The 13,181-nt window shown below is 45.5% G+C and overlaps 1 protein-coding gene across 2 annotated transcripts in view; it reads left to right on the forward strand.

The window, feature by feature from the left end:
• The window catches only part of LOC149452468 (cysteine--tRNA ligase, cytoplasmic-like), a 38,717-nt gene that overhangs the window by 15,907 nt on the left and 9,629 nt on the right, over positions 1–13,181 (forward strand). For both annotated transcript variants that reach the window (XM_089689333.1, XM_089689332.1), the window contains exons 7-9: positions 613–694; positions 3,009–3,089; positions 6,195–6,257. In XM_089689333.1, coding sequence (XP_089545459.1) covers positions 613–694; positions 3,009–3,089; positions 6,195–6,257 — 226 coding nt within the window. The remainder of the gene's footprint in view (positions 1–612; positions 695–3,008; positions 3,090–6,194; positions 6,258–13,181) is intronic.

Consider the following 13,181-nt stretch of genomic DNA (forward strand, 5'->3'; position numbering starts at 1 on the left):
ACTTATACCCTGTTGAGGTGCTTCCCTCTTCTTGTTTTCCTTCCACTTTCAGTCATCTGGGACAATACAGAGGGTGAATCTGCCAATCTGCCCAGTGGGGATGCAGGCAGCAATAAAATCATGAAAGGGGTTCTAACCCTTCCACATTCTATCTAAAACTTTTAGAAATTGCTTCACAATTCACTTTTATCTCTCCCATGATGTGTAAATATGACTGTTTTGCATAGCACCTTCTAGGGCAGTGGTTCTCAACCTGTGGGTTGCGACCCCTTTGGGGGTCGAACGACCCTTTCACAGGGGTCGCCTAAGACCATGGGAAAACACATATTTCCGATGTGTAAAGAGCAGCTACTGTGTAGAAAGCAGCTGCTGTGTTGAAAGAAGCTACTGTGCTAAAAGCAGCTACTGTGCTAAAAGCAGCAGTATTGGAGGTAAAATGACACTTCATGAATTATAATTACTGGGTAAATAATTTTATGGTTGGGGGTCACCACAACATGAGGAACTGTATTAAAGGGTCGCGGCATTAGGAAGGTTGAGAACCACTGTTCTAGGGGGTGAATGTGGAAAAGCATGAATGATGACCTTTTTATCATAAACTCTCCCATATAGCTGGAGTCCATGGTAATGCCGTACCTGCAAGTTTTGTCCCAGTTCAGAGAGGGGGTTCGACAAATCGCCAAAGAGAACAAAGGTGAGATCAGCAACAACTGATATAGACAGTTCCAGGACCAGACATTGCACTCTGCTGGCAATATCCTGCATGTCTGGTCAGGATCTTATATACCTTGGGTCTCCCAAATCCAAGGGTTCTCTGCTTAGCAAAAATGAATCGGATTTCCTGGTTGACAGGTTAGTCCTACCTCTGCAACTTCCTGGCCCAGATCTCTGATTGAAGCCCCACTGACCAATTGTAAGTTGCAGGAGGAGGCAGGGCTAAGTTGGTGACCCAAAACAAGATTCAGTGTTTGAGAACCTGTGACCATTATGGACCTGGGGTGGACTGACAATTCGAGCACTGCCCGAGGGCCCGAGTCAATAGGGGGCCCCATGAGATGCCCCTGGTACCTTTCATTGGCTTTTTCATAGGCTTTTTTGGGTGTGGGCAAGGACACAGGGGCCCCATGATCCCCTATTGCCCGGGGGCCCCATGAGTTGTCAGTCCGCCCCTGTTATGGACATTAAAGTGTTACTAAACCCACAACAGTACAATCAGTCTGTATATGTAGTAAAGCATGCTTGTTATACTCACTGTGGAACCTAAGGGGTTAATCCTCTGCATTGTGTAAAAAGGCTGTTTGATCTGTTCTTCTCTGCCCCTCCTCTTTTTTTTAATTGCTTCTGCACATGCTCAGTTTAGTGTAGAGGTAGAGAAGTTTTTTTTTTCTTGGGAGAGTGTATGTGATCAGCACAGGGCCAATAGCACTGTCAAGACAGAGGTCAGAGGATTTCCATCCTCCTAGAGAAAACTCCTCCTACAAGCTTTAACCAGTGCTCAGCTGAAGTCACAAGATTGCTCTAACTGCTGATGAGAAAAGGTATTTAGCAGTTTATATTTACTAAAATAATTTCATTTACATGTTTTGTGTACTGTGGGAGACCAGAGAGAGTGAATGCAAGGTCCGGGGAGACCAGATATAGTGAATGCAGGGTCCGGGGGGACCAGGTCTAGTGAATGCAGGGTCCGGGGAGACCGGGTATAGTGAATGCGGGGTCCAGGGAGACCGGGTATAGTGAATGCAGGGTCCGGGGAGACCAGATATAGTGAATGCAGGGTCCGGGGAGACCGGATATAGTGAATGCAGGGTCCGGGGAGACCGGATATAGTGAATGCAGGGTCCGGGGAGACCAGATATAGTGAATGCAGGGTCCAGGGAGAGCAGATATAGTGAATGCAGGGTCCGGTGAGACGAGATATAGTGAATGCAGGGTCTGGGGAGACCACATATAGTAAATGCAGGGTCCGGGGAGACCAGATATACTGAATGCAGGGTCCGGGGAGACCAGATATACTGAATGCAGGGTCCAGGGAGAGCAGATATAGTTATATATATAATTTCAGTTCTGGAGGCTCAGCATCACATGTGGGTAATACCTAGGGTGGTCTACATGCAGATGCAGTCTACCTAGGAATGTCTACTCCTCCAGACTGACATGCACCCATCTAAGCATTTTTGGTATTTGCATAACTCTTCCCAAGAGCCATTCCACTGCTTGCATCAGGGCTGAGGCCTCTTGGAGGATTACTAAGGCAGGGGGTGCTGTGATGTTTTCAGGAAACTATGCACTGTGCCACCCCCTCCCATGGAACCTAGGGATGGCATCACTGGGTAAGATATGCAATGAAAATATAAAGTATTTATTTAAAACTGTCATTTCCATGTTGATGAGGATGAAAAGGAGAACAGGGAAGGCAAAATGAAAGTAGATCAAACTTCAGCTTTAGCCAGAAAACAAGCTTTGCAACAAGCACTAAGCAACCTCTGTAGCTGCAGATACTGTGGAGCAATTAATTCCCAAAGATCACTAGAGAGAATCTGACATTTGGTTGCAGTCAGATTCTGAACAGCTGCTGTTTATTTACATTAGAAAGCTGCCATTGTTAACTATTTTTTACAGCCATTTATATAGCTGACAATTTATGTGTCGCTTTACATACTATTCACATCTAGCTCTGCCCTCAATGAGCTTACAATCTATGGTCCTTCTGTCTCTCACACACACATATATCACACACACTGGGACCAGTTTAGACAGGAGCCAATTAACCTACCAATTAGATTTGGGAGGCGCGTGGTAGGAAACTTTTTTTTTTTTTTTTCTTAAGTAGTTTTTAATAAAGTTTTGACAAAACATACAAAGCGAAAGAAACGCAAATCAAAATAGGATTGTAAACACCTCCTTTCATGCAGTTCTGGTATAATCAGACCCAGGTATCCTTGTGTGGGGTCTGTACTATTTTTATACGCCGTGTTTTGCAAGATTTTGTTCGACTTTTTCTCTTTCAGTGTTGGGGGTGTTGAGTCTGTGTGATGGCCTTCGAGACGATATCCTGCCAGAACTTGGAGTGCGTCTGGAAGATCATGAAGGTAACAGAACGTGTTTTTTGTTTTTTTTGTTTTTTTTTCTTTTTATTCTTTTTAAGGCAGGACACCAGACAATCTGCTAGATACACAGTAGAAATACATACCCGTGTTTCCCTGAAAATAATACAGTGTCTTATATTAATTTTAGGTAAAAAAAATGCACTAGGACTTATTTTCGAGTAGTTATTTTTATTGACTTTTATTTATTTTTATTCACTTGGTGACACCCCCTCCGACGATCCCTGCAGGATGGATCGGATCTGCAGATTGAGCATAACGGATTGGAGTCCGATCCATTATCCTCCCCAATCCGCAGATCTGATCCATCCTGAGGGGATCGTCGGCTTGCAACCTAACTGATCTCTCCAGCAGCTCCACAAAAAGGCACATTTTAAAGCAAGCTCCCCCTCTCTCTGCCTTCTTCTCCCCCCACCCCCTCTGCCCTCTTCTCCCCCCCCCCCCCGCCCTCTTCTCCCCCCCCCTGCCCTCTTCTCCCGCCCTCTTTCCCCCCTCTCTGCCCTCTTTTCTCTCCCCCCCCTCTCTCTGCCTTCTCCCCCCCCCCCGCCTTCTTTCTCCCCCCTTCCCCCCCGCCCTCTTTCTCCCCCCTTCCCCCCGCCCTCTTTCTCCCCCCTTCCCCCCGCCCTCTTTCTCCCCCCTTCCCCCCGCCCTCTTTCTCCCTTTCTCCCCCCCCCCCCTGCCTTCTTTTTCCCCCCTCCCCCCCCGCCCTCTTTCTCCCCCCGCCTTCTTTCTCCTTTGTCCGTCCGCCCCTCTTTCTCCGTCCCCCCTCTCTCTCCCCCCTACCTACTACATGAAGCTGCAGTGCTGTCACCAGGGTCGGGGGATTACACACTTACCTGCTGTATACTCTGCCCGCCCCTCCAGCACTCCGACTTCAGTACCCGTGGCAGGGATGTGGACCGGCCCCTCTGCTGAAACTCCGAAGAGGAGAGGTGTCCGAAGTGCCTGCCTCATTGTCCGTCCCCTTGCTTATTTCAGAAGCGGCACATACAGGGACGGACTGAGCCTCTCATGGGGCCCTGCAGTGACCCCGGGTCCTCGGGCAGTGCCCGAATGGTCAGTCCGTCCCTGGTGGAGGTAGGTCTTATTTTCGGGGGAGGGCTTATATTAGCGGTACGTCAAAAAGTACCGCTAGGTCTTACTTTTGGGGCAGGTCTTACTTTCGGGGAAACACAGTATATATTTACTGTTACAGCCCAAAGCTGGGTACACACAATGTGAATACAGCCGACATTCCGTCCATGTGTACAGCTGCCTGTCAAACGGAAGCTGATCTCACAAGCGGCTTCTGCCGAACGGGCATGCCAGGAAACCAGCATCTGACCAGCAGCGTGTCAGTGTCTCCAGCATTCAGTGTGTTCTGGCAGGGAGCGGGGGGCCAGTCCCCCTGTCAGATTACACAGGGTGGGAGTGTTATTTAGTGTTTATGGTGAAGAAATTGTGAAATTTTGGCATTGATATTGAAAATATGACTGATCGTGCCAAAAATGCTCTTTCATTGAAGGATGATGATCATATGAAGCCATTTATTATCAAATAGTTGTTTGGCTCCTTTTTAAATCATAATTATTATTATTTCAGGTACTTATATAGCGCCATCAATTTATGCAGCACTTTACATATATAAAGAGCAGGGCCCTCGAACCCCTCGTGTATTGTATTGTTACTGTCTTGTCTCATGTTCTGTCCCCCTTGCTACTGTACAGCGCTGAGCATACCCTTTGGCGCTATATAAATACTGTATAATAATAATAATATTGTACATTCACATCAGTTCCTAACCCTCAAGGGGCGTACAATCTAAGGTCCCTAACCCTCAAGGGGCGTACAATCTAAGGTCCCTAACTCGCATTCATACATACACATACTAGGGATAATTTAGACAGGAGCCAATTAACCTACCAGCATGTCTTTGGAGTGGTGAGAGGAAACCGGAGTACCCGGAGGAAACCCACGCAGGTACAGGGAGAACATGCAAACTCCAGGTAGGAGGTGCCGTGGCTGGGATTCGAACCAACGACCCTAGTACTGCCAGGCGGAAGTGCTAACCATTTAGCCACTGTGATAACAGAAATCACCCAAATGGCCTAGATCAGAAGTCTCCGCCCCCGGATCAGAAGTCTCCGCCCCCCCTGGAATGTTTGGCCTTGGTACAGACACACAAGGTGACACACACGGGTTACAATGCCAATTAGAGGTTAATGTCCCACATCTGTGGCTTTTTAAATTGCAATTAGTGTCAGTGTATAAATAGTCAATGAGTTTGTTAGCTCTTACATGGAAGCACTGATTAGGCTAGATACTGAGCCATGGGGATCAGAAAAGAACTGTCAAAAGTCCTGCGTAACAAGGTAATGGAACTTTATAAAGATGGAAAAGGACTTAAAAAGATGTCCAAAGCCTTGACTATGCCAATCAGTACTGTTCAATCACCTAGTAGTGGAAAGTTCAGGGATCTCTTGATACCAAGCCAAGGTCAGGTAGACCAAGAAAGATTGCAGCCGTAACTGACAGAACAATTGCCCAGGATTCAAAGAAAAACCCACAGGCAACCTCAAAAGAAATACAAAATCCTGCCTGTTCTCTATCTTTTAGTTTTTTAATTAAAGTTCCACTTTATAGGTAAAGTAAAGGTTACATGTAAGTGTGCTCAAAATGACTCCCCCCCCCCCCCCCCCCCTCCTTCTACCTTTGCTGTATACTGTTTGTAACCGTGACCTGTATACTATTCTTTGATCTGCTCCAGTGCTGTTACATAAAGCAAGAGCAGCGGCTCCACTGCGTCATGGAGTTCCGGGAGCCGTGACATCATCCACCGGTTTCCATTGCCTCTCTATTATTGGTGCTCCCTCCTCTCCCCTGCAGCAGCTGCTCCACAAGGGGAGCTGCTTCTGCATCATGTGACTGCACTTGAGCACATTTTAGAAGGTATTTACACATATCTCTTTTACAAACAGTATACAGCATAGGAAGGAGGAGCGGGGGGGGGGTTAGTGTTTTTGAGCAGATGTATATGTAGCCATTAGTCTCACTTTAATTGTCTAAACATGTAGTGAGTACAAGTATACATGTAATAGTCTGTTTTCTCAGGTCTGCCAACGGTGGTCAAACTTATGGACAAAGAGACTCTGCTAAAGGGAAGAAAAGAAAAAGGTAAATGAATCCATCCATTTAGTCATCATGAAAAATCACTATTATTTAGTTTAACCTCCTCGGTGGTCTGATTATTTCCGATTTTTTTTTTTTTTTTTTTTGTGCTGAAAGCGGTACATTTTTTTGCATGGAAATATGTAGTTTTTTTATTGTAGGGCTGTAATTTTTAGGAATAACTCACTGAAATCTGTCCGAACAAGAGTCTAGTAAACATCCCGGGTAGGATAAAATTTGAAACACGAAATCATAAATTATAATTTAATAAATAATCATAAAAAATTATAATATAATAATACATTTAATTCAATAATATAATCAAACCAAAAACACTGAAATTTGAAATACAGAGGCAAATTCACACATCGCTGAGCAAAGTCGCAAAATAGTTTTCAGTGTCTGATGATGAATTTCCCCCACGAATCATTATCACTCAATTCTGCAAGTGGTTCTGATTTACTATCGCTGTTCTCTAGCCGGTCTAAAACCGCTTTTGACGTAAAGGGACGCTTTTTGGACGCCATGGACTTTTCTAAGTTTCCAGGCAGAAAGAACAGTAAAAATGCAGGCAGGGCGCCGGACAAAGCACTCGGGACAAAATGTATGTGAAATGGTTTGATACAGGAATGTTATACTGTGTAATAGTCATTTTTAAAAAAAATTACATATTTTTAAAAAATTTCTAATTTGCTGCCGGTTCCGGCGCCCGTACGTCCCGACGTCACAGGGACCGGAACACGGAAGCCGGATGCCGGCATCCGCCGGAGGAGATGGCCGGGGACGCTGCAGGGGACGCATCGCAGGAGCAAAGGACAAGGTAAGTGCTGCAGGGACTCCCTGAGCAACACCGCAGGGTAAGCCCGAGTGTAGCTCGGGGTTACAGCTTTTGGTACTGAAATTTTACCCCGAGCTACACTCTGGAATACCACCAGGGAGGTTAATGATAGTTTAGTAACTTTTTGTAATACCCATTAGCTCTCTGGGTAGTGTAAAATGTCATGTCCCGGCATGCCTCGTCACCAGTACATCCAAACCGATACAAAAATAGACCATTCAATAAACTGCATATAGAGACAATCACCGTAACCATGCTGCCTGAGCTTAAAGTGTTACTAAAGCCACAACAGTACAATCAGTCTGTAGATGCAGTAAAGCATGCTTGTTATACTCACTGTGGAACCTAAGCCTTGGAGGCAAGCTGCACATGCTCAGTTTGGTGTGTATTGCTAGAGAGTTTTTTCTTTTTCTTGGGAGGGTGCATGTAATCAGCACAGGGTCAATCAGCACTGTCCAGACAGAGGGTCGGGTTATGTAGCCTCATAGGACAGTGAGAGGAGAATGAAAACTCCTACAAGCTTTAACTAGTGCTCTGCTAGACACTGACAGAAGTCACAAAATTGCTGATGAAAAAGGTATTTAGCAGTTTATATATACTAAAATAATTGCATTTCCATGTTCTGTGTACTGTGGGAGACCACATATAGTGAATGCAGGGTCCTGGGAGACCAGATATAGTGAATGCAGGGTCCGGGGAGAGCAGATATAGTGAATGCGGGGCCTGGGGAGACCAGATAGAGTGAATGCAGGGCCTGGGGAGACCAGATATAGTGAATGCAGGGTCCGGGGAGACCAGATATAGTGAATGCAGGGTCCGGGGAGACCAGATATAGTGAATGCGGGGTCCGGGGAGACCAGATATAGTGAATGCAGGGTCCGGGGAGACCAGATATAGTGAATGCAGGGTCCGGGAAGACCAGATATAGTGAATGCAGGGTCCAGGAAGACCGGATATAGTGAATGCAGGGTCCAGGAAGACCAGATATAGTGAATGCGGGGTCTGAGGTTTAGTAACACTTTTTAAATGGTTCGACGACCTTAACAACTAATGCACCTTTTTGGTCCCTTTTTTATCTGGTATTCATACCATTGATACATGGTATATCTGTTCAAAAAGTGCAAAAAAAAAAAACCGTCGACCCTGCCAGAAATCCAGTGCTGTCCTGTGCAAGCAGCCCTGCCCAGTTCTTTTCTGTGAACTACAGAACAGCTCCCTCCCTTCACTATATGGACGAGGAGGGTCGTGTTCTGTAGTTTAACCTCTTGGCGCCGGCCGAACGCAAATGTGCGGCCTTTCGGCGTCTGGGCCTAGACGCCAAGCGTCTGTACATTTGCGTTCTATTAAAAGAAAACATATGTGCTGAGAGCACGTGCCCTTTGTGCTCCCAGCACACATGTTCGGTACTCACAGAAAGGTCCCGATCTCCTCTTTCGATCTGGACCTTTCCCGATCATGTGACAGCAAATCACGGTGGTCACATGACCCTAAAACCCCGCCCCGTCTCCCGGATTCTGCAACCCTTACAGGGCCGGGAGGCATCGGCACCAAGGGATTAAAATACTTTTTTACTAGGGTGACAACACTGCACCTTCATAGATACAGTACGGTGAATGAGTGTCATCACCCTAGGACAGGAAGTGTGTTATTGGCAGGATCATTGGATGAAAACCTGAAAATCTAAAAACTGGTAAGCTGCAATATGTGACATATTTGTCCTTGGGCTAAGAAACACAAGAACCTCTGGTCTGAACCTAAACTTTGTTCAAATATAAACTGTGATAAAGCTGATCTCCATTTTTCATTTAACTTTAAATAGTTTGGAGCACGTTGCAGTGGCTGGAAGCGCTGTAGAAACAGTATGTAGCTTCTGACACTGGGATGAGAACCTCCCGTACCGCAGCAATTCGGGCTGGGTGCTGTTCAGCCATTCAGAGGATGCTTTGTATTCTGTATTCCAGTTCCTGATGCTGTCCAGAGCCTTTTTTCATCATGAAAATGCATGCAAAGCGTTTTCAAGGTGCTCAGATGGACAAATACACTGAACACAGGATGTTCCTACCAAGCTTGTCACACATTCTAATGACCAATTCACACCTCAGACCTCTCCCACCCTTGGAAACAAAAGATATGTTAATGACCATTCACACCTCAAATTCCTCCTGAAGACCCCCTGCCCGGTGGCCTTCATGACTCCCTCCACCAGACACCTTTCCCACCCTTGGAAACAAAAGATATGTTAATGACCATTCACACCTCAAATTCCTCCTGAAGACCCCCTGCCCGGTGGCCTTAACCACCTCCCGTCCGGCCGTTGCATATAAACGGCCGGACGGTGGCACTGCAGGGTCGGGTGGCCGTTTATGAACGGCCTCCCCGCACCCTGCTTGTGCTCGCTCCCTGGGAGCGCGCAGCACCGCGATCCGGTGCCCGCTGTGTCCTCCGGACACAGTGAAACACCGATCGTCGGACGGGACCTCTGTACGAGGTCCCGATCATGTGATCACTGATTGGCCAATCAGTGATCACATGCAAAGTAGTAAGCAAGATGTCACTTCTGACATCACTGCTTGCTACGTGTGAAATCTGTGAATGATCACAGAGGTCACATGGTACAAGGCTATTCACAACAGCCTTGTACCATGTGACAAGCTGTGACCAATCACAGCTCACTCAGTACTTCTCAATGAGTGCAGGAATGCACACAGAGAGAAAGAGAAATGATTGCTTTTACATCCTATATTGGGTGTAAAAGCAATCAGTGTAAAAAAAAAAAAAAAAAAAAAAAAAAAAAATCTTCATCACCCCCCACAAGTAGTACAGTGTCACCATGGTGACACTGTACTGCTAGGGTGACAGTATGTAAAAAAAAAATAAAAATAAAAAATAATATAAAAAAATAAAATAAAAATGTAAAAAAAAATGTTTAAAAATTATAATTTTTGGTTATAAACTAATTTTTTTTTTTTTTACTAAAAAGATAACGGAATAAATTTTGGCAAAGATTTATGATGAAATATTATTTATTTGCAAAATTTTATAAAAAAAACACTTTTGTTTAAAATTTTTGGACTTTTTCATTTACATAGCAAAAAAAAATAAAAATCCAAGCGGTGAATAAATACCACCAAAATAAAGCTTTATCTGTCTCAAAAAAATGGTAAAAAATTAGTTTTGGGTACAGTGTTGCATGACCGCGCAATTGTCATTCAAAGTGTGATAGCGCTGAAAGCTGAAAATTGCCCTGGTCAGGAAGGGGGTAAAAGTGTCCGGACTGAAAGTGGTTAATGACTCCCTCCACCAGACAACCTTTCCCACCCTTGGAAACAAAAGAAATGTTAATGAGCAACTCACCTAATTATCTCAACACATACTGCTGTCTCTGCTTCTACTCTCTGTATTTCTCTGAAACAGTCTGAAATAGTTAATAATTTACCACTTTTCAGTGCATTCTTGGCCTTTGGGAGGTTCTCCTGTGCTTATCTTTAAAAAAAAACGCTTCTAAATGCAAACGCACATAAACGCAGTATGCAAACGCAGCTAAACAGACATTTTTTAACCTACATTTTCCAGCAGTCCGTTTCCATCGTTCAGAAGTGTCCCGTGTACATGAGGCCTAAAATTCAAATTGTCCATGTTTGTGGGAAGTGTACTTTGTTTAGTCAAGAGATGATGTACATGAGTGTATGCAATTGCTGTGTATATGGAAGTTACTACAAAATGCTTTTGCCTTCCTTACAGCAATAAATCTGAGCTTCCTAGTACATTGTTGTGTTGTTACGTTTTTGGGGTTGTATTCGATAAAGAGAGATCACACAAATATTTATCAGTATACAATACAAGCATAACCTAGAATAAAAGTAATGACAGATAACAAATATTAGAAAATATAACAATATTACTTAATTAAAGATGCTGTTTCTGTCACACAGTCCCATTTGCATGCTCAGCGTGGCACAGGTGATCAGACGGTTGCAAGCTTTGAAGACGAGACAATTTTCTAAGGCAGGGATGTCAAACTGGAGACCCTCCAGCTGTTGCAAAACTACATGTCCCATCATGCCTCTGCCTTTGGCAGTCATGCTTGTAACTGTCAATCTTGCAATGCTTCATGGGACTTGTAGTTTGGCAACAGCCGGAGGGGTGCCAGTTTGACACCCGTGTTATAAGGGATAACTATAGTATGTAGACGTGTGTGTAAGGAATGGACATCTCTCAAGCTTTCTCCCTTTGCAAGCAACAATATGACGTTCTAAGAAAAATGGCACATTTCTGAAAGGAGATTAGTGGGCTGGCTTGTCCATATAGTTTACAATCACATTCCTTTAGTATAGGATCATCTATAGTAACCAGACTTTGTCCTGTATGGACCCTTAGCCAAGGCTTGAGGGCATCCTTAAAGCGGAGTTCCACTCACCCTGTCAAAAAATAAAAGCAGCTACAAAAACTGTAGCTGCTGACTTTTAAAAAAAACAGCCACTTACCTGTCCCTCGGTTCCGTGGTGTGTCCCCCGCAGTCCATTTCATCTGCCGTCCTGTATTCCAGGAGGCCGACATCTTCAGTGTGGGCACCCCGGCTGTGACAGCTTGCGGCTTCACACCCGAGTACCCACTGCGTATGCGCAAGTAGAGCTGCGCTTCATGAATGGTCCTGTAGTCTTCTGGGACCTGTCATGTGTCCCAAAAGACTACAGGGAGGGAGGACACCTTCCGCTTCCGATCTCCTAGGGGATTGGACCGGAATTGGGAGCGGGTACCTGTCAAATTTGGGTATCCGCTCCTCCCCCCACCCCCCAAAGGTGCCAATCCTTAATGGGGAGCAGTCCTTAAAGCGGAGCTTCCCCTTTTGGGTGGAGATCTGCTTTAAAGTGATGTTAAAATCTTTTTATTTTTTTCTTAAAAATAACAAACATGTCTATACTTGCCTGCTGTGTGTAATGGTTTTGCACAAAGCAGCCTGGATCCTCCTCTTCTCGGGTCCCCCGCCAGCGCTCTTGGCCCCTTCCTCCTGTCTGGTGCCCCTATAGCAAACAGCTTCCTATGGGGGCACCCGAGGAGGCGTGTTCCCCTGCCACGGCTCTGTGTCCATTCACACACACAGGCACGGCTTGGGCCCTGCCCCCACCCTGTTCTGATTGGCTGTTGCCTCAGCCAATCAGGAGTGAGAGTCCCTGGAGAACCAAGGCTCTCGTGGACATCGTTGGATCAAGAGTTTGCTCAGGTAAGTGTTGGGGGGGGCTGCTACACACAGAAGGTTTTTTACCTTCATGCATACAATGCACAAAGGTAAAAAAAAACCTTGAGACTTTAGAATTACTTTAACCCCTTGACGCCGATCTCACGCAAATATGCGGCCTCTTGGCGTCTGGGCCTTGACGCCGAGCGGCCAAATATTTGCGTGCAATTAGAAAATACATATGTGCTGAGCGTGCGCTCCCAACACATATGTCCACGACTCCCGGAAAGGTCCCAATCTCTCCTTTCGATCTGGACCTTTTCTGATCATGTGACAGCAAATCATGGCGGTCACATGACCCTAAAACCCCGCCTCCCGGTTTCTGAAACTCTTTAAAGGGCCGGGAGGCGCCACCGCGAAGAGGTAAAATATTGTGAGACAATAAGACAACTTTCTGTATCTAATATACAATTTCCCCATCAATTGTCATGCTTTTTGGAATAAACCGACTGTCATTTGCCCGTGGAAGTTGATGCAGTCAGGACATGCGTGCACAGAAAGGAATCGGGCGACGTATGCTGCAAAGGCCAAAATAGTTGGTGTCTTTCTGTGAATGGCCTCTGACGGCCAAGACATGGCAGACATACACTGAAATGTACAGCTGTATCTCACCAGCTGTGTCAGAGAATTTCTCTGCACAAATGTTTGAGGATTGTGAAACGCAAGCTTCGCCTGCAAAGGGGGATTTCCACCCACACAGCTCACTGTCCTCTGCCATAGAAACACGAGCCTTGGTGACAGGTGGAGACCATGCTCAGGAAACCCTGTGAGAATATATCCCCAAAGCTGGTGTCTGTTTCCTTTAATGTGGTACAGAAACATCTAGTATCACAATGCAGTTACTAATATGTGTGAA

Source organism: Staurois parvus, unplaced genomic scaffold (genome assembly GCF_062004578.1).
Source record: "Staurois parvus isolate SC_StPar_1 unplaced genomic scaffold, SC_StPar_1.0 ptg000470l, whole genome shotgun sequence".
Lineage (NCBI taxonomy): Eukaryota > Metazoa > Chordata > Amphibia > Anura > Ranidae > Staurois > Staurois parvus.